The 24,433-nt window shown below is 37.9% G+C and overlaps 1 protein-coding gene across 1 annotated transcript in view; it reads right to left on the reverse strand.

The window, feature by feature from the left end:
• drp2 (dystrophin related protein 2) overlaps positions 1–24,433 on the reverse strand; it is an 82,682-nt gene that overhangs the window by 12,293 nt on the left and 45,956 nt on the right. The window contains exons 12-18 of the mRNA XM_088009692.1: positions 22,497–22,582; positions 20,648–20,805; positions 17,787–17,953; positions 16,554–16,665; positions 15,775–15,911; positions 9,941–10,006; positions 1,679–1,744 (exon numbers count right to left, since the gene is read on the reverse strand). Of these exons, the coding sequence (XP_087865818.1) occupies positions 1,679–1,744; positions 9,941–10,006; positions 15,775–15,911; positions 16,554–16,665; positions 17,787–17,953; positions 20,648–20,805; positions 22,497–22,582 (792 nt within the window). The remainder of the gene's footprint in view (positions 1–1,678; positions 1,745–9,940; positions 10,007–15,774; positions 15,912–16,553; positions 16,666–17,786; positions 17,954–20,647; positions 20,806–22,496; positions 22,583–24,433) is intronic.

The following is a 24,433-nucleotide window of genomic DNA, read 5'->3' on the forward strand; positions in this document are numbered from 1 at the left end:
AGGACAAATGTCTTATTATAAGTGATATAATTTGCCAATTGAATGGCTTTTTCATCAGTATTAAGGAATTATAGACTTAAAACAAATTTGTATATCTTTTAAAATAGTTTAGTTTTATTGCACTAAAAACTAGACCAAAATTACTTTTTGTCAAAGTAAGTTTTTGTAGTTTTGTATTTTACCTTTATTCAGATGAATAAAGGAGTGTAAACACAAAAATAATTTTATTTTATATACAGTTTAACAGAAGAGAGACTTGATTTTCTGAGAATATAGTGAAATGTGCAGAGAAAAAAGTTTTAAGTATTCAGCTAAATTCTTCAGAGACTGTTGTTGCACTTTATTTTATTTTTGGTGATGCAATGTGCATGAAGTTAAAAAAGCAAAACAAGTTCTAAAAAGGAACGATTTCATTTATACTAATGTTGATCTATCTAATAAAATTGTGATAAATTCCACTGAGATTTATCAATTTCACGCGACAAAAATGTGAAAAACGTCAAGGGGAATGAAGACGTTTTCGAGGTTGCGACCGTGTTTCACCTCCGTTTCCTGCCAGCAAGTACAGTGAGTGTAGAGCAATGTAGAAAGATGAGGCAGTGGAGAAAGCTGTGGACAGAGACAGCAGGAGTCAGGACAGAAAACAGCATGATAGCAGCCAAAACACCAGCTGGAGACGCAGATAGCACAGCAGCACGTTCGGAGCCATGCGGCAAAAAAAGCTGCACTGACAGACAGAGTGACAGGTCTGCAGAATCAACCCCAAATACAAGACCACAAGAGCAGAAAGCAATGCTGCTACTGGAACCGAGCGGCTTGTCATGCATACCAAAGACGCTCAGGAGCTCAATTATAGATACACATACTTGTAGAGTCACATGCTGGAGTTCTTAAGATGCATGCATGTATGAACAAAGGCTTGAGAAGCACTGACGTCAGAGGTAACACTTGTTTTTACCAACTTTTGTTTTAGACAAAATAAAAAAATTGCTCTTTATGTGGTGTCAATCACCGCCTTCTCTCAGAGGCAGACAGACATAACATTCATCTGAGGAGAAATAATGAGCACATTTCACAATGCACACACTGAGAGATGCACCTGGAGCCCCAAAGACCATACAACACTGTGCACAGGGCTGCTGGGCACGCAGCGACGACTTTAAAGTGCAATGAAAGAGAAAAACAATCTCAGAGGAGCAAACGTTCGATAGCTCACACCGATGTCAACAAACAGTGAGACACGGACTCAAAGGATGGCTTCCAACAACTCTAACCCTCTTTCTCCACTCTCAGATTTCCACAATGAGAAGTGACTGCCTCATTCACATCAAAATAACACTTCTTCCACTTACTGCTACTCACTCTCAGCCAAGTCCTACAAACAGGCTCCCTCCACTATCTACACAAACCCAGAGACTCGAACCGCAGCAGGCGAGTCGCATGATGAAGGAGGACGACGCTCCATGTGGGTCAGTCCCATTATGTGGACGGTTACTTACATGATTACCCAGTCGTACAGTAACAGAAACAACATGCATGTTCAAGCTGGAGCACAAACATGATGTCTTCAGAGCCAAAGGGCGCGCACACACGCAGACACACACACACACACACACACACACACACACATAAAGCAGCGACTGTAATCAGGGCGTTTGTTGTGTGGCCACATACTCACAGGCTCTCGTCTGGAGACAGGCTATCCGTGAAGAAAGAGCAATTCTGGTTTTCCATTTCTGCCAGTCTGTAAACAAACCCAAGTCAGTCAGTCAATGAATAAATGAATAAATAAATAAACTCACAATCAATCAATCAGGCGTGGTCTCTAGTGAACATCCCATTAAACAGAAATGTTTTCTGGAAAACAGCCAAAAGTCAATAAATCAAAAAGTTAACCTGCAAAAAATACGACAGCAAAATTACTACAGTTCTGGAAAACATCAAGAGCCCTGAACTCAACTGAAAGATATTCATTTCTAAACTCAGATATTCATTTCTAAACTCAGATATTCATTTCTAAACTCAGATATTCATTTCTAAACTCAGATATTCATTTCTAAACTCAGATATTCATTTCTAAACTCAGATATTCATTTCTAAACTCAGATATTCATTTCTAAACTCAGATATTCATTTCTAAACTCAGATATTCATTTCTAAACTCAGATATTCATTTCTAAACTCAGATATTCATTTCTAAACTCAGATATTCATTTCTAAACTCAGATATTCATTTCTAAACTCAGATATTCATTTCTAAACTCGGATATTCATTTCTAAACTCAGATATTCATTTCTAAACTCAGATATTCATTTCTAAACTCAGATATTCATTTCTAAACTCTTCCTGAGTTAAAACATCAGGTTTGTTGTTTCTAAATGAATATGAACTTGTTTTCTTTGAATTATTTGAGGTCTGAAAGAGATGCATCCTCCTCATTATTTTGACCATTTCTCATTTTCTGCTAATAAAAACTAAATTTTTTCTTTGAATTTCAGAGACATGTCAGTAGTTCATAATAAAAGAACAATGTTCATTTTACTCAAACATTTACCTATAAAGAGTAAAATCAGAGAAACTGGTAGTTTTTCTCTGATTTCTTAATTTTTTCCAGAGCTGCACATTCATATCAAAATATCGCAAAACAACGGAAGAGGACTAGGACCACTGAAAAAATAAAATTCAGATTTTTTTTCTCAGAATTTTATTTAAAAAATTAAGAATTCTGAGGATTCAGTGATGCTGGTTGTTTAAATAATCAGAAACTATTTAAAGAGGACATGAAGAAGCTCTAGTAGCATATTTAGAGCTAAACTTAACTTTAAATTGAATTGTTTCATTGCCAATTATTTCCATTTCCAGAATAGAAATAACTCACTGAATTTTGTATTTCTCCACAGAGCAGTGGAGATATTCATTTCTAAACTCAGATACTTTCTGATCTAAAGCAGAAAGTCATGAAAGCTGCAGATTTATTCATGTGTTTATTTATCACACGTACAAGTTTTGGTAACACTTTATTAGAAGGGTGTGCATAAGACTGACATAACACCTGTCATAAACATGAAGGAGTCTTTATGAATGTTTATGACAGTTGTCATGAAGTGTCATCCGGTAAATAATTACACTTTTAATGCAAAGTTGCTCTAAAAGTGCCAACTTTGCATGATTTTGTAAATTATGATAATTTAATGCAAAGTTGGCATTTTTAATGGACTTTAATGCAACTTTTAGAGCAACTTTGCATTAAAAGTGTCATTATTTACCGAACGACACTTCATGACAACAGTCATAAAGACTCCTTCATGTTTATGTCATGTTCATGATGGTGTCATGTCCCTTCTAATAAAGTGTTACCCAAGTTTGTGTGGCAATGCAACATTCACCAAGACATTCAAATAGGACCATTTGGGAAATTAAGATGTTTGCCGAACTGAAATGTTACTAAACAGGAACACCAAATTATATGTCGTTTATAATTTTATTGACTTTACCAAACATTCAATTCAAAACGAGGGGCTTGAATTCATACATCTTGTTTACACGGCTACTAGAAAGGCTGGCAGCCTGGATGTGTAAAGCCTTCAGAAGTGTTTGAAGGCTCTTGCACCAGAACTTGTTGTTGCAGCAACATGTTCTCAGATTTTGAATAATTGCATCCAACCAGCAATAAACTGTCTACAAACATCTGGCTCACAAGATTGCAGAATGGCAAAAATGCATTTTTCGCCTTAGAGAAAGAGCTATAAAAATGTCCACAAGGACGGAGGATAAAACTGTACTGTGGCTGTCTGGCAGCCTGCAGGCAATAAAAAGCCTTTTTAGAAATAAACTCTTCTGAAAAGTAAGCCAGTGAGGAGGCAGGGTGAGCGGTTTGGGGGTGTTTCAGAACGAAGGACTGATTTGACTTTCAGTGGACAGCCATGCTTCACAAGCTGTGAACCGTTTACTTGATAACATCAAATACAGGGAGGTGGTGAGAATAAAACAACCGAGTTATTAACCTGACAATGGAAGAAAGCCAGAGGTGAACAAGCAAAACCATATTTTCCTTCAATATTTTGTAATTTAAATTGACATTGAAAGAGATTTGTTTTAAATAAATAAAACAATAATACAAAAACAAACATGCAGTTAAAAGATCGATTTTCAACCAGTTTTGTGTACAAAAGTGTTAAGAATGTAAACATGTTTTCACTGAAGATCTTTAAAAGTGTATGTCCAATTTTAAATTAACATTCGTTATCGCTGTGGCTGCATACAAAATAGACCGGGGTGCATTTGAGAATGAATTGAAAGGGAATGCAAACACTGCAAATGGAAAAAAAATAAATTTACCAAGTAATTTTGCTTTAGTTTCTAGTGAAAATATGTCGGTACACTTGAAGTGAGACAAACCTGACTAACAAGTAACCTTCCGGTTTGATTTAAGTCAATAATTGTTGAATATAGTTTTTTAAAAAGTACTGGATCCGATGGCAGATCCTAGCACTTTTCCATCACATTAAGGGATTATTAAGTTAAAAAAAGGCTTTTCTTGCTGAAAACTTACTTGTAAGTCAGTTTTGTCTTATTTCAAGTGTAAAATGATGTTTCCACTTGAAACTAGACTAAAATTACTTGGTGAGGTTTGTGTTTTTGAAGCACGATGAAAATGTATGACCAGCATTCAGACTGCATGCCAGCAGACCTAAACGTTTGCAGCAGCTTTCCTCCAGCACAGAGATTCGCTCCAGACTGCATCATGTTCTGCAGCGTTGTCAGCTGAAGCAGTGAGGAGTGAAAGCAGCACTGGGTAGTGATTTAGAGGCTGTCTGCAGTGTCCAAGCTACATCCTATTTCTTTTCATTTTCCAACGCGACCGCAGCTCTGAGAAATGTTGGATTTATCCGTGTCGTGGCACAGGAGTCCTGGCACGGTGAACCTCACTGCTCGTAATTCAATCCGCAACACTATTCATCAGGAGGGGTCCTAAAACCTTAAGACTGAGTCAGGGACAAGAGTAAATGAGAAAGAAAAGGGCAGAACGTAATAGCACACAGCAGTGTGTGTGGGCTCTGGTGTGCACAAGCTGGTGTTTAGCTTTTTCTACATAATATTGGATGTGAAAGGAAATGAGAAATGAGAGAGCGAGCGAGAGCGAGAGCTGGAGAGGAGAAATCCTGCCTGAGCTTCAAGGGGCTTCTTTATTATCTCCTTCTCATCTCTCCTCTGTGAGATGTCACAGCAGCGGTGATGATGAAAGGAATGAAGTTCAGCATCAATGAATAGGGAAGAGTGCGCTGAGAGATACACACGTAGAAAGCAGGAAAGAGAAAGGAGGCCGTGTCTGTGTTTGAAGTGTACAAATATGACATTTGTAACCTCAAACTTCAAACACAAATATGGTGTTTGAGATGAATGAAGGATTTATAAAACGGCAGGAATAAATTTGGCGATATTTAATGTGAGACATCTTTGAGGAAGGTGGACTTCTGCGCCTCCTCTGCGGCTTAGGAAGTCTGGCTCAAGGCAAGGGAGTTTGGAAAATTACACATTTCCTCAAAAAATGCATTTAAATGTAACTAGCAGAGTTGGAGAAAGGAGTAGTTACAGATGTACGAAAAAGGAAAAATACATTTGGAGACGTTGAATTATTTTATGCAGAAAAAGAACAGAACAGCAAAGTTTTCTCATCTAGAAACTTGTTTTGTGACCAGAGGAGAGTCGAGTTTTCTTCAACGCTTAACCTCTGCAACTTTAACAGAGGAGGAGATTTTCGTTTTTGCTACTTTGAAAAGGTTATTTCTTCAAAGTGCTGTGGGGGTGGAGGCAGAAGTAAAGTGAAAAACATTTTTTACATTTTTTGTTATTCTGCAAGTAAGAATTTAAAGAGTCAGCCAATGAATAATTATTAAGTTACTCTGACATCTATGAATTTCCTTAGAAAATGCAAAAGTAATGTAAATATTTATAACACTTCCTCTCAGTCGCCTATCTATGACGAGGAGCAGTGGTGGGATTGGTTTGCACTCATCCATACAGAGGATTTTTAGGTTTTTGATGCGAAAGTCAAGCCAAGGAGAAAAAAATGACATTTTCTAAGCTGCAGCTTAAGTAGGCCTCTTTTCAGCTGATGGAGTCTTAAAACGAGCTGCTGTTGAACTCCGAGAGTGGAGTTGCAAAGTCTCACATGGAAAAACTTCCCTGAAGTCAGACTTGGAAAATAAAATGGTTCTCACCAACTTTGACGCCAAAATCCAATATGGCTGTCATGTGTCTAAAAATACCCAAAAACATGCAAAATGATATGCATTTTCAAACATATTTCCTTCATGTTCAAATGCATAAAGACCTTTTATGTTGCAGGGTTTCCCCCAGTGTTTTATAAGCCTGGCAGCCCGCCATGCTTTCCTAGCCCCCCCTCCAGGCCAAGCGGTGCTTGTTTTTGGTTTTAGAAAAATTAATAATCCAAAAAAATTAAATAATAATTCTTTTATTATTTTATTTTAATCCGGATTGCGAGCATCTCTGTTGCTCTGAGCGTTTCACTGGTGGAGCAAATTTATTCCTAAAAGTTTATAGTTTATGCATTTAAAGCCGGAGAGTGGACCAATCACACAGCTGATGATCTCCGCCCTCCTTTCACTCAACCAGGCTGACCTGTATGGATATTTACATCAACCCCCTGTGTGGAATTAGGTTTCTTTGGCGAACTCCACATCAAATAAGAGTTTAAACCCACCGGGTTAGCTCTGGTTTCGCAGCTCTATGTGAACAGCAGGAATAACTTGTAGCTGAGCTTTCAGACATGCAGTGAGGGAGCGGTGAGAATGATTTATATTTGTGAAAAAACAATTATGTGGGGCGTTTACATCTCAACACGCTGCCCAGTGCCCGGCTCTGTCTTCCCTGTAAAGTTCATGGTCCCAGTTGGCCTGAGCTTTACTGGTTAACGAACCAGCGCTGACCTCATCATGCAGGTTCAGCCCGGTGAGGAGCTTTCGCGCTCGCTGCACCAGACAAAGACACACCTGCAGTTTGTTAAAGTTTTTAAACTGATTTGGAAAAAAAATATTCTTGCCTGATTTTGTTGGGTTTTTTTGTTACTTATATGAATTATTGACATTTTTGACAATAATTCATATAAAAATACCAACATTTCCAGTTAACTTTATATTTTGGTCCATTTGATGATTTAATTTTTAAATATTAAATATAGACTTTTTAACAAATACTTTTTTACTCATACTTGAATAATTTCTTGGACGACTAATTTTTACTTTTACCCGAGTAAAAGTATAGTATAGCATAGTGTAGTATAGTATGGTATAGCATGCTATAGTATGGTGTAGTGTAGTGTAGTGTAGTATAGCATAATATGGCATAACACAGCATAGTATAGTACAATGTGGTATAGTATAGTATGGTATAGCACAGCATAGCATTGCATAGTATAGCATAGTGTAGCATAGTATGGTATAGCATGGTATAGTATGGTGTAGTGTTGTAGTATAGCATAATATGGCATAACACAGCATAGTATAGTATAGTGTGGTATAGTATAGTGTAGTATAGTATAGTATGGTATAGCACAGCATAGCATGGCATAGTATAGTATAGTGCGGTGTAGTGTGGCATAGCAAAATATGGCATAATATAGTACAGTATAGCATAGTGTAGTATAGTATAGTTTAGTATTGTATAGTGTAGTATGGTATCAATCAATCAATCTGAAAGATTGATTACTCCAGAGTAAAAATATGAAATAAATTACAGCCAAATATCATCCAGTTTCTCTTTAAAACGGCCACTTTGACACGCTGGCTGACAAACGTGCGCTTACCTAATGCGTCACATCAACGGATGAACTCTGAACACGCCGACCTGCCAGTAACGGTAACTTTTATTTTGATGTGAGCTTGGTTTTCCACTGCTGTTCAAAGTGAACAGTGAGTGGAGATTACGACCGTCAGTGAATTCAAATAAGAACTGCAATGCACTCATAAAAGGAAAGGAAACCAAAGAAGCAGGAGAAAATAATGCGTCAAGTCAGAATAAAAGTAAGAGACCATATCAAAGACTATCTGTCCCGATAATGACTCCACTCGAATCATGTTAATGAACAAGTGAGTTCGGTCTTCGCTCATTTTCTCCCCCCATGTGAATAAAAGTGTAGCTGTCGCTGTAATCATCCAGTACAGCAGATCAATGGACCGTCTTTAACCACAGTGATTCAGAGAAGTCTGATATAAATAGCTGCTAATTTCACAGATACACACAAAAATAGACTTAATATCACAGAGTCTTTTGCGAAAAAAGTAAAGAGGAAGACTGGAAGTTAAAGGATCTTGCCCCATGAGACAATTTAATTTAAAAACAGATAACTATGGTGGTTTGCAAAATAATTTCGTTTTTGTGTTTTCAGATTTTGTCACATTGCAGCTACAGATCTCAATTCATTTACTGGGATTTTAGCAAATAGATCAACAGTAAAAACTTCACAATCATAAATGGAAGCTGGAAGATGCAAGTGCAACAGACTGAATGAGTTAGGAATTTATATTTTTAATTTTTATTTTACATATGAAGGAACTTATTTTTGAAACCTGGTGATCACAGAATCTATGATGATGATTCCAGCAGAGAGAATAAATGAACTGCATGAACTGCAAAAACACAAAATATTACAAAGTAGTTTTGGTCCAGTTTGTCGTGCAAATATCTTCGTACACTTGAATTAAGACAAAACTAACTTACAAGTAATGTTTATGTAAGACACAGGAGCTTGTTTTAGGTCACTGATTCCTTAATATTGATGATAAAGTATTAGCTCCTCTGGCAGATTATTTCACTTAAACATTTTCTCCAATGTTTTCTCATATGAAATATTAATAATAAACAATAAATAATGTCTTCTTTAAAGTGTCATAAGATGTTTGCACTAGAAACTAAACCAATATTACTTGGTAAGATTTTGTGTTTTTGCAGTTCAGATTTTTTCAGTGACCATCACAACCCAAAGGCTGTTTGAACAAAATTATATTGAATATGACAAAACCAATGAGATATAAGAGGATGTGGCAGAAAATATTTAAAAAAACAGAGAGAAAGGGATAAGAATAAAGGGAACAAGAGGCAAAATAAATGTGCAGGAGGCAAAAGAAGAAAGGGATCAAAGACAAAGGCAAACAAAGAAGAGTTGGAAGGAGAAAACAGGGTGAATGCAAGGGGGTAAAGATGAAAATAGTGCCTGCTCTCATTGCTGTCTGCTGCTCTTGTTTTGGCAGGATGTAAAGTGAGTAGATCCTCAGGGAAGTATTACACAATAGCACACATACAAGCACATGAACACTCTCTTCCCATTCATGCACCGCAGGCGCATTGGAGAGGGATCTACGTGTCCAGCTATGCCCACAGTGCAGCTCTGCCAGCAGTGTGGGAGTCCAGGACTGTGGCCTGTTTATAACCTGTCACCGAGACTCTAATCTACACCGACAGCTCCCAGGTGACCAATGGGCTCACTGCCCCGGCAAGTGACAGGCCGCTGGGCAGGCTGAACCCTGCTAACCTTCACAGACACTCACAGGGAAGAGCAAACTGCTACGCTTCTGTTCAAATGTGTGTGTGTGTGTGTGTGTGTGCGTGTGTGTGTGTGTGTGTGTGTGTGTGTGTGTGTGTGTGTGTGTGTGTGTGTGTGTGTGTGTGTGTGTGTGTGTGTGAGGGGGAAGAGCGACTGCAGCCTCCAAGCTGGCCAGAGTACAAGAAATTAAATCAATACCGCAATCAGCAAAGACTAAAAGATTAGTGAGGGGGGAGAAAGGGTGGACGGAGTACAGAGAGGGTGCATTAGGAGGAAAGGGGGATTATATGAAGAGGGGAAGTGGAAGAGAAGGAGAGAATGCTGTACAGTAATGAGCTGATATATAAAGCAGCCGCACAGCGGAGCAAGGCTCGTACCTGCTGGCGTAGTGTTCAATCCTGCTGTGTGTGTCTGCATGGGGCAGCCTGGGTGAGGAGCAAGGGCTGAAAAGAAGCAAATTCAAAGTCATTATTCCTCAGTGAAAAAGAAAAACACCTTAGTTCAACATGAAACAGTACAAGAGGCCAGCATGCGAGACACAGCAGGGGGGAAATGGAAAGTTACTGCAGGTATTTGGTTCTGGTGGAAGAAGTAGCATTTAAGAGTTTGTGATTAGAAATGCTCACTTTATTCTTCTGCCATGATGAAAACGGGAAATGTCACAAGATGTGTTTCCAACACTGTAAAAATAATTTTTGGTCTAGTTTCTAGTGCAAATATCTTAGTTCACTTGAAATAAGACAAAATGCCTTACAAGTAACCTGTCAGCAAGATATAGTTACTTGTTTTAAGCAAATAATTTCTTAATATTGATGAAAAAGTTATAGTTCTATTGGCTGATTATTTCACTTATAACATGGGACAACATTCTTGTTAAAAGTAAAATAGTCTACCAATGTAGCTAGAACCTTTTCATCAATATTAAGGAATTATTGACTTAATACAGGCTCTTATTTCTTGCTGAAAAGTTACTTTTGTCTTATTTCAAGTGTCCTAAAATGTTGCCACTGGACAGCAGGAAGAAGTTGGAGGATGACGGCGAAGAATATTTTTTTAAAGACTGATCGCATGAACAAACTTATTCACATGTGATTTTAACTGCGTTTCTAATTTAATGGAAACACCTGAATTACGAAATCATGTTTTTTCAACATTAGCGAAACATTGACAAAGTTTCACACATCACATTTGTAATGGAAACACAGCTGATGATAAACGATGTAAATCTGAATATGTCCGATCAGAAAGCGTTTTCATCTTGTTAGGTCTCCAAGCTATTTGTCCTGACTTCCTTCTTACATGGAAAAAACTCATGTTCAGATAGAGGTGGAAGTATTTGTGGACCTTTCTAATTCAAATACCTTTAATTCAAATTACCTTGAAAAAGTACTTTACTGATTACTTGATTTTAACGGTAACCAAGTTAGATTATCAGTTACTTTCAGCTGCCAATAATCTCCCCCTCTTGCTGGTTTTGGACCCAAGTTTAATTCTTTTATTTTTAGTTTGGGACCTCCTGCCTCTGCTTTGCACCACCTGGTGGGACTTGATCTGTCAGTCTGACTGCGGCGTGCTGCGACTCCAAATGTTTCTTCAAATGCAATGCGATATTTTTAAAGCTAGAAAGGTTGGAAGGCTATTGTAACACCCAGAGTGCAACACTAAATGATTTTGTTTTCATGTATTAATGTTTGTGTCATTTTACTCAAGGAAATTGTGAAAGGAGAGTTTTAAAAATAAGGAGTAACGTTTGTCTGACGGCACGTTGCTGCATCTTCCATCACAACCCTGGACTTAATCAGCTGCTGCTTCCTATCTCTCCATGTTATTAGATCCTCAGAAAGTCTCATATCTGTTCTGAGTAATGTTTCTTTAATTTTAGAGGTTATAAAACAATGACACAATCCGGTGAAACATGGCCTCATGCTACATCATTCTGGGTGCTCTTGTAACCTGAGGCTACTGCTTCCTGGTGAGCTCACGGGTTTTTATCTCACTGCTCCGGTTCTGCGTTTCTTTTCCAGCAGACTTGCTCATGAGAAATGTGCCTGAATCAGAGCGAGATCACAAGGCTAATGTCATGAACACAGAGAAGTGACTTTACACCATTCTGGTGATTATCAGGAAACATTAGCAAGAAAACACAACAAATAAAAGTAGATGAAAATAAAAACCTATTTTATGTTTGAATCAGTTCAATTTCAAAGCAATATGTATATTTCAGGAAGCAGCAGATATTTCAGAGTTGACTCATTATAACTGTTGAGTCTTGTTTCAATTTATGAAACATGATCAAACATTTTTCATCCTCAGTAAACTTTTTTTTTTAAATAAAAACTTTTCACAGTAGCAAAAACACTTAAAGACAAAAAAAAATAATCTTGTTTTGCGAAATGTTGTTGTTGGGCAACAGCAGAAATCTCACTTTAAATAAACCTACAAAAGGCTCAAAATGTTAATTTTTGTCCTGTTTTTTTAAACAAACGACAGCAGTTTGTGCATAAGCAGAGTATAAACAGTGACAACATAATTTATTCGCTTTAGTGCACAGATGTTTTCTGACATTTACCTTCTTATTTCATAAACTGTATTGCATGATTAATGTGAGTCATTGTAATATCTATTAAAGCAATAATGTTGCTTTTTTTTCCATGTTTGCAGCCTTTTATCACAATAAAGCAGAAGTTAAACTAGTGTTTCTCAAACACTCATGAATCACCTCACTTAGCATTACCTCGCAACAACACAACATCTTAATGTACAAAGCCTGAAACAAATCCATTAGCCTCTTAACTCATCGTCTTTGTTCGTCCTAATGTGAAGGGTGGCGCTGATTTGTAATTGTGACCGCCACAACAAAACCATGAACACGTCTACTAGGGACGTTTTGAGTTGTTTACATGTTAGAAACACATAAAAAGTTCTTTGCTACAAGCTTTGTGTGAACTAATAATGTTTTAGGGCTATTTGTAATTCAGAAGCATAATAAAAGAAAAACAGAATGAGATGTTTGGCAAAAACATTTTCTTTCAGCAGGTAGATAGCCTGACGTAAATAGTTTTAGTTTAGGTGCTAAGATGCAGTTAGTCAGCGTGGGGCGCAGCTCTGCTCACCATAATGTCGCATTAAGGCTTTCATTTTAGTGACCCGGTTTTAAGTCACTTATCTGTCATTATTTTTACACACAATCCTTTGGTAAGTTAACTGTAGCATCGCACAGCTAACTTAAGTCACGGCAAATAAACGGTTGTTTATATGCAGTACCTCGTGGACCACTAGGGGGCGCCAGCGGACCACCAGTGGTCCGAGGACCACAGTTTGAGAAAGACCGAGTTGGAGGGTAAATAGAACCAGGAAGCAGCTGGTTGTACATTTTAAGCATTTCCTTCTCCGATGTAAAGAAGCCAACGTGATTACAAATCTGTTAAAAACCTTTACATGACTTTTTCATTCTGTAGTAACACCAACATTGGGAGCCATTTGCTTTAGCAGTCATCTTATTGTTTCCTTTGCAAATTATTTTCTTGCATGATAGAAGGGTTTAGGGGAAGACGTAAATGTTTGTTTTATCTTTAATGTAAATATAAAATGCATTGGGAACCCGTAGACAGACTAAATTAAATGCAGATCCCAAAAATCTTGGGTGGATAGAAATTTCTGGGTCTTTGTGTCCTTTTTACTCTGCCACTCTCTCCCACCGACACCATTTCTCCCCAGTTTCTTCCTTCTTGTTCAACAATGAACTCTGACCTCAACCGAGGCCAGTGAGGCCGTCAGGGACTTATATTTTGTTTTGGATTCTTTTGTGACCTCCTGAATGAGCCGATGTGAGGGTTTACCACTGATCCATATTTTCTCCATTTGTGGATAATAGCTCTCGCCGGCCTGAAGGAGTTTTGAAGCCTTAGAAACAACTCTGTAACCCTTGACTGAAGGATCTTTCCAGGTGTGATGCTTTGGAGATATTTTAGTCCTGTTGTCAGAAAGATAAGTGATTTCTTGTTTGTACCTTTCTGGCAGTACTCAGGTCTGGAGAGTGAAATCTAACCTAGTTTTTCATACAGAGGGCCAAGTTTGTTTTAAGTGTTGTTGTTTTTTATCAGCTTAAAAATGACATGATGCGTATAGCAATCATGGCGAGAAAGCTGAAAAATATGACATACTTTTTTAAATTGACAGAATCAGATTGAATTATTATTAGAAAGTCAAAGCTTCATGAAAATCAAGGATATTCTCATTCATGTTTTTTTCCAGTTTTACAGGTGACCTTTATGCTTCCTTGAATATATTAGCACAGGCTATAAAAAACCTGTTTGTTACATTTTTCACACAAATTCATAGATGATGACATTTTAATCTGGTAGGTTCTTTGTATGTTGATCTTCTTTCAGGATGAGCTGTTTTAGGACAACTTGTCACGTTACATCCAAATGAGCTACTGCTGGCCGCGCTCACAAACGCTGAGGGCGTTCTTCTGCTTTCAAAAGAAATCTGATGTTTTTTGAACAATAACAATATTTGTTGTTAATCTGTTGCTAAGCGACGGGCGCGTTTTCTGGTAACCAAGTCCCATGAAGTAAACATCTCATTGTTACTTTTGCAAAATTTACCAACTGTAAATTTCTTGTGTCTAAGCAGATAAGCAGAATTTTAAAAGAGTTTATGTTTTATAAACAATAACATTACATGTTATCAATTTGATGTTAAGAGATGAGCGTGTTTTTCTGGTAACGAACTGCCACGAAGTAAAAATCAGATTTTTACTTCTGTGTTGAACATCTGTTTTATAATATATTTACCACCAATGACAAAGAAAACATTTTCACTTTTCTGCAACATTCACCAACTGCACAAATCTTGTTAAGTAGTAAATAGTATAAGAAGTATTTCAAAAGAGCTGAAGAAATCTTATGTTTTTTGAACAATAACTATTTGTTGTTATCGGTTGCTAAGAGACGAGCGCGTCTTCTGGTAATGAACTGCTACGCTCATCTCACACCAAACACCAAATTAATAACACGTAATGTTATTGTTTATAAAACATAAGCTCTTTTGAATTACTGTTTATCTGCGTAGACACAGGAAATTTACAATTGGTATATTTTAGAAAAGTTAAAATGAGAAGTTTACTTTGTGGCACTTGGTTACCAGAAAACGCACTCGTTGCTTAGCAACAGATTAACAACAAATATTGTTATTCAAAAAGAATACAGTTTCTTCTGCTCTTTTGAAATACTACGTAAGTTACTTAGCAAGATTTGTGCAGTTGGTGAATTTTGCAGAAAAGTGAAAATGTTTTTGTCATTGGTGGTAAATATATTATAAAACAGACGGTCAATACAGAAGTGAAAATGAGATTTTTACTTCGTGGCAGTTCGTTACCAGAAAACACGCTCATCTCTTAACACCAAATTAATAACACGTAATGTTATTGTTTATAAGACATAAGGTCTTCTGAATTACTGTTTATCTGCTCAGACACAAGAAATTAACAGCTGGTAAATTTTGCTAAACTAAAACTCAGACGTTTACTTCGTGGCACTTGGTTACCAGAAAACACGCTCGTCGCTTAGCAACAGATTAACAACAAATATTGTTATTGTTCAAAAAACATCAGATTTCTTTTCCTCTTTTGAAATACTGCTTACATTATGCTACTTACTACTTAACAAGATTTGTGCAGTTGGTGAATGTTGCAGAAAAGTGAAAATGTTTTCTTTGTCATTGGTGGTAAATATATTATAAAACAGATGTTCAACACAGAAGTAAAAATCAGACGTTTACTTCGTGGCAGTTCGTTACCAGAAAAACACGCTCATCTCTTAACATCAAATTGATAACATGTAATGTTATTGTTTATAAAACATAAACTCTTTTGAAATACAGCTTATCTGCTCAGACACAAGAAATTTACAGTTAGTAAATTTTGCAAAAGTAAAAATCAGATGTTTTCTTTGTGGCACTTGGTTACCAGAAAACGCGCCCGTCGCTTAGCAACAGAATAACAACAAATATTGTTATTGTTCAAAAAAGATTTCTTTTTCTCTTTTGAAATACTACTTATACTATTTACTACTTAAGAATTGTGCAGTTGGCAAATTTCGTTTAATAGATTTGTCTCAAGTAAATAAATGTACACAATTCTGCCTGTCTGCATGGCGGAGCATCTGAGAAAAGACACAACGGGCTGAATGTGTGTTGTGGGACTCACGTCTCTGAGCTTTCAGCTTCCAGTACAGATTGCACAGGCAGGTAACCTCTCTGTGGGTGCTTTGTAAAGTACTGCTTTGACCTGAACTTGTTCTTCAGAGTCTTAGCGAAGTCCCTCATCTTCTCTCCCGAGGTTGTCTGCCGCCATCCAGGGAAGCGCGTGGAGGAGGGGGCGAAAAGTGGAGGTTGAAGCACAGGGCATGGATGATTGAAAGACAAATTGCACTGCTTTAGAGTTGCCATCTCCAGAGACCACCTCATGTAAAATGTATCCACTTTTTTCCCCTCCAATACTAATGTTTCCTTCTATCCGCTGTCTCTACATTATTGCTCTGTTTAAAATCTTCTGTTAGTCATTATATCTGTCAGTAATTTTTACATGCTTGCCTGCTGCGAGAACTGTAGCCTGCTATATAAAAACATTTTTGCAGAAAATAAAAATACTGCTGGATTTTACGTCTTGAAATTGAACTGATCTTATCACATTTACACTCACTGTACTGATGATTCATGGGTTTTCCCGAATGTTTGTGCTCCAGACATCCCTTTAAATAAACCAGAAATTTGCCAAAAATCAATTTTTCTACTAAGTGATTCTCTCTCCGTTTATTCTATAGAGCTGGACAAAAAGATACAGTCGATAAGATCCTTAGTTCATGCTTGGCAGAAGAAATAGGGAATTAGGAGTATGTATTTTGTTCTTGAGTAGAGTTGAGCTTCATCTCTCCCTAAAGACTTGAATTTGTATTCTGGTAAAGCGGTGCATAATGCTCGTCTTACTGGGGTGTAGTACTCCATGATGGGGTAGTGCAGCTTCTTGCCCTTGCTTGTGCGGCCGGTCAGAAAACATGTCTGGCAGATGTCCACATTGAACTGCTTCAAACTGCGATACCTGTCGAGATCAATAAAACAGAGACTTTAACGATGTTTGCAGGAGAACTGAATGGAGTGGTAGAGTGGCTGGGTGTGTGTGTGTGTATTCTTATCTCAGCCATGCTGTAGAGGCCTATATTTCTTTGCACACTCACACAAAAGACGTTTGATTTCCTATACAAAACCCTGGGATTTTGGGGTTGTTAAAATGACTAATAGGCTTAACTTAAGTTTAGGACAAATCTTAATGAAATCTCTTAAATCAATGTAATGACTTCAGCAGAAACAGCAAAAGAAATATCTTAGAACAATACAAAAAATCCATACATTTCACAATGACCTAACAGAAAACATCAAATTCATTCGTTTATTTAATATATGTAAATTATCATTCTTAGAATTCTAATTTTAAGTCCCTTCTTGTCAATTAAAATCCTAATAAACTGCTGCTGGCCACACCCCCAACTCAACGTTTGCAGTCACACATGAAAACTGCTGCAAAAAATTACCCAAACTTACATCTTTGAAAAGCAGAAGTAGAGCTTCCTGCACAAGCAACAAGAATGCAGCAACTGGTTTCTGAATGGTAGGTCAACAATAAAACACTTACTTGTCTGTCCCAGCAGCCATTGTACAGCGCATACAGTGGTAAAATCAGCTGACCAAACATGCTGGAGCTCTACTTGGATTGCTAAGTTATGGGCTAGGATCGGTGGGGGTTGCTAGGTAACGGAGCAGTGTGAGATGGGTCTTTTTCCAGACACCAAAAACCATTAACTTATTTAAAAAAAAAATCTGCTGGATTTATTATTTTTTTTATTCTTGGACAGTTTTTAGAAGCAGCTGAAACCCAAAACAAAGTATTAAAATGTGCAAAATGTGAATTTTGCATAATAGCTCTTCTTTTAAAAAAAATACTGCTTTACAAAGGCCCCAAAATTATATTTATTTCTGACACCGTTAAAAGGTGCAACAAGGACAGATATCTATTTATCACAGATTTTTGGTTACCTGATAAAGCAAAAGTCTAATTTCACACTTCTAAAAAAAATCATCTGTTTTAATCATTTGATCCACTAACAATATCTTTACATGTGAATATCCATTTGGATGAATTGAATGCCCAGCAGCCATGCCTACCTGAAGCCCTTAATGGGGCATTGTTTGCAGACGTAGCATTTGGCCTGATGCTTGGTGGACTCTGCTGCAGCTACGCGGTGCAGGACAGGCAGCCAAACCATCGACTGGGGCTCGAGGCTCATCCATTCCAGGAAATGAGACACCTCAATGGCAGGTTTCCCAGGGGCCTGTTAGGGAAAGGTAAGAGACACAAGAGACTGTAAACAACCCAAATACAGATCAACAGGAGGCTATGTTCTTAAAGCAATAAAAACAGCAACAGTTCTTTCCTGCTTAAAGGCAGTTTCAGCTAAAACGTCCCGATATTGAAGAGAGCGCAAAGCATTAAATCTTTCATGTAGCATATATGCTTAAGCATTTACAAAGCTAAAAATATAACAGACATAAATTATACAGGGGTTACTGTGAGTTTGCATGTTCTCTCTCTCCTGAGGAAAGCTTGTTTGAAAAAAAAGAAAAAAAAAAGAAAGCCAACCTAATAAAGGAATAACTCTCCAAGTGCTCAAAATCCGTAATGTGCTAAATTCTCATTAAGTCTGCATCAGAGACGCATTAAGAAGTAGATTTCCCCGGGGCTGCCCCCACTGCTCAAGCAGGGTAACATAATAAATGTATGTGTGCAGTGATCACAGGCGGAGAGGTGCTCAGAGATGTGGGGTCTCCGGGGATGGAGGAGCTCTTCTGTTAGCAGGGTACCCAGCCTGGCTCCCTGTGGGAGGTCGAATGGCAGCTTCTTACACACCAAAACACCTGGAGCTGCTCACCTGATCACGCTGCTCCGCCTCAAAACAGACGGGATGTTCACTGCCACTGGGACATTTAGCTTGAGTAATACGACCTCTTCTACCATGCATATATATAAAAAATAGTGCTGGGTTTTGTATTTCCCAAATTATTTTGTTTCATTTTCTTCAGTTCTTTACCTTTGAATGCTGTGAAAGCACTGGAATATTTAATGGGAGATGAATTATTCTTACTTCTTGCCTGGATTTTTCCAAATAACCCCTGCAGAGACCTTCCTCTGCTCACGCTGTTTTCAGCAACTATTTCATGCAGCCTGCTTTGTTGTTGCCGTTTCCTCCGTCTTTCTGTCATTTCAGTTTAACAGTCAACATGAAGTGGAGACGAACAGTATCGAGAACCATCAAGTGTCCCTGAATAACCGGTAGACGGGTCACTCTAATTTTATCTCAGAGTAAATATAAACACAACAGAATACGTTCAAAGAGCTGCATCTGATACAGCCGTTACTGACCGGATTACATTGTGCACCAAGAGAATATTATTGGAAACTGAGGGATTCTGATTGGCTAATAATCTTCTGCTGCCTTCAGTTTTCATTTGTTGACCTAAATCAGTGGCAGAAGATTAAATTTAATCCATCTATTTTTTACCTTCTTGGATGCTTCCTTGAACATGTTAGGATAAGTGTATAGGCTATAACAAACATGTTTATTACATTTTTCGCACAAAATCATTCTTGGATAATGAGATTTACGTCTGCTCAGTTCTGCCCATTTCAGAATGAGCTGTTTTAGGGCCTCCTGTTGCTTTAAATCCAACCACACATGTACACATTTATGCCTAATGGGAATTTAGAGCAACCAAGTCCTGTTTTTGGTTTGTGGGTGGAAGCCGGAGTAACCAGTAAGGATCTACACATATACAGTGGAGAATATGCAAAATGGAAACGGAGAGGAACTGAAGCTGGAAGCCAGGATCCTCTGGTTCTTCTTCAGCTAGAAGAAGCAGAATTTTATTTTCTCATACTTTACATTTTCTGCTGAATCTTCTTGGATTAATCTTGATGGGAAAGATATACCTCGTTTCTGTGGCTTATTAAATGCAATGATAAAAGCATCATGAATTATTTAAAGCACAAGCACAATAATTATTATTTTTTTCTTGACTGGAAAACAAACAAAGGTAAATTCCCAAAGCAGCCAGTCTAATTTAAATTTTTTTGCATTTCCTTTTTTTTTTTTTAAATTACATGTTTTATTTTATTTGTTTTACTTTAAAAACAGCTCTGAAACAGTTTGGACTTTGATATAGAGAGGCGCCCACACCATGACCTCTCCACCACAGTTCATCTGTTAATAGTTTTATAAACAAACCCGGTGACGTAAATTAAGACCAACCATTTCAACTCTGATCTCCTCGGTGTAAAGAACAGCTGTGTTGGCAGGCTGTCGTGTTGGAGGCGTTCTCTTGACAATTCATCTTACAGACTTCTTCGTTCCAGATAATTCGTCCTGATGCTCAGAGAAAGTTCTTGCAAAAGTAACTGAGATATTCAAACATCTGAACTGCACCAGTGACCTGGTGATGAGCTTTTATAGAGCTTTAAAGGGGCAGTGTTATGTATTCTCCAGGGCATTTTATAGCACAGTCAGTAAATCTGAGCTTCAGTAGACATAAAAATGCTTTATATATCAAATATGACTTAATTTGTAATTTAACGCCTTGAAATTGGGCTTCTGTGTCTTTGAAAACACCTTTAAAAAGTAATCACATCGGTCCTCTGTTAACCCATTAACAACGTTTTTACCAGCGTTGAACAGAAAAGTTGCTTATGTAATGAACTCAGCTGATGCGCAGTCCCACCAGGTGTTTGCTAATTGCTGCTGGCTAGTCTGAAGGAGCTGAGTTGGAGTTGGAAGCTTGGAAACTTGGAATCTGAAGCTCCGAGGAGGAATCCAGGTGTTTTTGATGAGGGAAAACATGATGTAAAGCTCGCACTGCCCCTTTAAAGATGCAGCCTAAGTCCAAATGTCAGAAAAAAATCTATTTAATCAGCCTCCAGAGCTCTAAGCACATCTGTTAATGGACCTGGGCGTGAAACGCGGCCGTGTCCTCACCATGCGGAAGCAGCTCCGGACGCTTGGCTCCGTGTTGCTGCCGCCGAAAGCTGCGACTTCGCCCAGCTGGCGGGGGATCTGGATGGCTTCATGTAGCAGCAGGCTGAGGTGACGCTGGTCTGTCAAGCCTCCAGGACCGGACACCTGACGGAACAAGTCTGCAAAACGTTCACGCAGTTATCCATCAATTATGCACTAACTAATCTAATTTCACACTGGCACATGCAGCAGCAATCATTATACGATGTGTAGCTAAGAGCATTAGCCACGCATGTGTCTGTATGTTTTCTTTCCTCTGCGTGAGGACACCTGATGACTTTAAAATTCTGCATTTATTCCAAAATCAACTAGCTTTTATCTTTTTTAAACTAGGAATAAATCTTTATTAATGATCTTCCTGGCTACTTTAGAGATGAAAGACCTGCACAAAAGCCATCTTGTCAAGTTCTGACTGACTCTTTTGCTATGCTTGGAGTCTGCCTGTCGCTGAAGAGATGAATCCTGACAGGCGTGTGAGTGTGCTGCACAATCGCAGCACTGCATGTATCCCCCCTCTTTGCGGGCTTATATCTCCCCACAATGAGCAAACGTTTGGCTCCAACGCCTGCATCTTAAACAGCCTCCTTCACATCGTCCTCATAACCAGAGCTGAGGCCTGTTTGATGTTTTTAAATATTCCCACAAAGCTTCTGAGTGGAGCTCTGGACATGTTTTATGGAGACATTTTCTCAGCATATCGGCCTCTTACATCTTAAATATGCCGCTTTCATTGTGCAGACTATGTGGTGAGATAATAGGAACCATTGGTTCGACACAAAAGCACAAGAACTGCAGTTTTTCTCACTGCTGAGATTTTCCAATTCTGGAAACGCTGTGGACGAAAATTACATTAACAGAACACATTCATATCAGACTCTGTATAGACTCATTAATTTAAAAGGACTGAACACATTTTCTGATGTGAAAACTGGAAAAAGATTTCAGAACGCATCGCACTGAACAAGACATGCACTATAAGAAAGCAAAAATAAAAACCAAATGATTAATGAAAACGTGTTGGAGAGATATCTAGAGGTGATTCTGCTGGTGAATTTAACAGGAATCAGAAACATAATATGCTAAACTGGGCTATGTAGCATAATACGCTATAGTTTAGCCTTCTTGTGTGCTAACCTTACTTTTAATTAATTCACAATTAATCAGAGGTTACCAATCAGAGATTTACCAATAGTATTATTTGGTAGCAGGAAGTGCACTTCTGCAGATGGCAGTAGGACCGCAGGAAGGAGGAATAGCAGCTTTATTTTTTCACAGATCATCTGTCTCATACTGCTAGTACAAATATGTAAAACAAAACCTGTATTTTTACAAAAGATACCTACTGCATCTTTAATTAAACAATTTCATAGTTGTTTACAATACCTTATGGTAAAAAATCTGTTTGAAAATGTATGTTTAATACTAAGTTGAAGAGCATTTATTTTACCTGGTAAAATATTGACTGCTCAGAGTCTCTCAAGAGAATCCCACTTCAAATAGTCAGAACTTTTAAGAACAAATGCTGCATTAAACATGAATCATTTCCAAAGGAGAGACAAGGAGCGCTAAACTTATTTTAAAGTTGTTTGAAAAAGTAAAAGCCTTAAGAAAGTGACTCCTGCAAGCAATCCTTTTAAGGCCTGTGGTGCAGCAAGTAAAGAAAGCTTTCTTCATTATGGCAACATAACCATTCTCCGCCATTACACTAAGTGGATGTCTTGTAATCCTGGCAATCAGGGATGTTTTATTTTGGATCTCTCTCTTCAGTCGATAAGATGCACTTACCGACTCAAACAAGCATCAGACTTACATTTGTACTTCTCCTGGACGTCTGCGTTGCACAAGCTCACCAGTCCCATTTTGAAGCTGAGAACTCGCATTTTGCCATTTCGTGCACTGCAGGAAAGAAACACAGAGAGGATAAGGGAAAAAAAACTTCTGAGATTACAGAGTTTTTAAAAGGTGGACAATCTCGAATCGCTGCGCAGTGGATCGTAGTAATACAGAGCCCTGCTGGGAAGAATTACACGGGTCACAGCAGCACAATTCAGGTCAGTGAAGTAGTGTGAAATTGCATTAGAGGACATTCAGAGTAAGTAAAGGCTCTTCAGGGAATTGGTAAAGTGTGGTCCAAGAATTTTATGCCCAGAAGAGCAATACAAATCTCATATGCCAGATAAAATACATCAATAAAACACCTTGTAAAGGTATCCTGCCATTAACTTTTTACATTTTGCCACCAAAGACTTTAATATTTCTATTGGTATTAAATGCAGCAGACCAACACTGGTATGTTTAAAAGATAAAAGGAAAATAATACATTTTTTCTTAAGTTCTTGAAATAAAAATTTGGTATTGTAATCAGCCCTGGAGTTGACAGAAAGATGGGTGGCACATTCTGTTCTTAGAATAGGTTGTTGCCAAGAGTATGGCGTCACATTCCTGCCAAAAACCCTGAGAGAGAACTGAAGAGAACATACGTCTGATCACAGGCATTTCCATTTATTTACAGGCCCATTAATGCAGCACTAAAGTTGTGCACTTCTCTGAGTTTAATAAGCATAATTAGGCGAGGAAACTCTTCTGATTGTCTGAATTTTCAGATCAAATCCAGGTGGAGGGAGGTGAGTTTAACCATGCTGCGTTCATAGACCTGCAAATTAAGAGAAATACCCATCATGAGCTATGTGCTCTCCTGGTTAATAAATCCACTGATGTGATTCCTTAATAAGCTCCTCAAGGTTTTTGGAAGGAATGTGACAACATACTGGTGCGGCAGCTGCTGAAGTCGGTGCTGCTGCAAAAACTCATGAGGAGAAAAAAAACGATGACATAAAATGAGTAAGACCAAATCTAAGTTTAATCGAGGTCAGCACTCGAAGTCTGAATTTCACTAAAAACCTAGAGACTTGTCATCTAACTGAGCTTTTTGCAAAACATTACACAATAATTTCAGTACGAGTCTCAAAACAAATTCAAAAATACTTCACCAACAGAAATTAAATCTGACTGTAACTCATTAATTCAGATTGTTCAGAGAGTTATTGAAGATAGTGATGGCTGTTGGCGGGAAAGATCCCTTGTAGCAGTCAGTATTACAGTGAAAACGAAGAAGTCTGACTGAAGACACTGCAGATGAGAAGTGAGATTCTACAACATTACATATAACACTTTTAAAAATTTTGATAAAAAGAAACTGGAAACCTATTATGCTCCATTGTCTTTGTCCCTAACATAAAATACACTAAAGTTTGTGGTGACATCATAAAATACCTTCACAGTACTGTTCAAACCTCATGTGAAAAAGAAATGCCTAAATCCCTAAATGAAGAACAGACAGTTTTTAAACAAGCAATACATTTTTGATTCATGGAACGCATGAATCAAATTTGAGAACTAACTACGTCATCGCAATGTTTCCAAACAGCCTGCAAGAATTTAACGCAGATCTAAGCAGCATTAGCAAAACCGTGCTAATCAAATTAGCATTTCAAATGTCACACGGAGGATGGAGAACATTGGATTCATCAAAGAACATCAGGTCAAATTAGATGAAAGCGCAAACTTCATTTCTGCAGCTGAATGCTGGCCTGGAGGAGTATAGATCTGTATTTGACAAGTTTCTAAAAATGTGTACACATTAAAAATGCACAAATATATATGAGAAGGGAAGACATAAAGTGGTGAGTCACGGTTGCTCCCCTGTTAGATTCAGGACCAGAGGAGACACTGAGCACATGGTGACGA

This window comes from Poecilia mexicana, unplaced genomic scaffold (genome assembly GCF_051168715.1).
Source record: "Poecilia mexicana isolate PSO_F unplaced genomic scaffold, ASM5116871v1 scaffold_10, whole genome shotgun sequence".
Classification (NCBI taxonomy): Eukaryota; Metazoa; Chordata; class Actinopteri; order Cyprinodontiformes; family Poeciliidae; genus Poecilia; species Poecilia mexicana.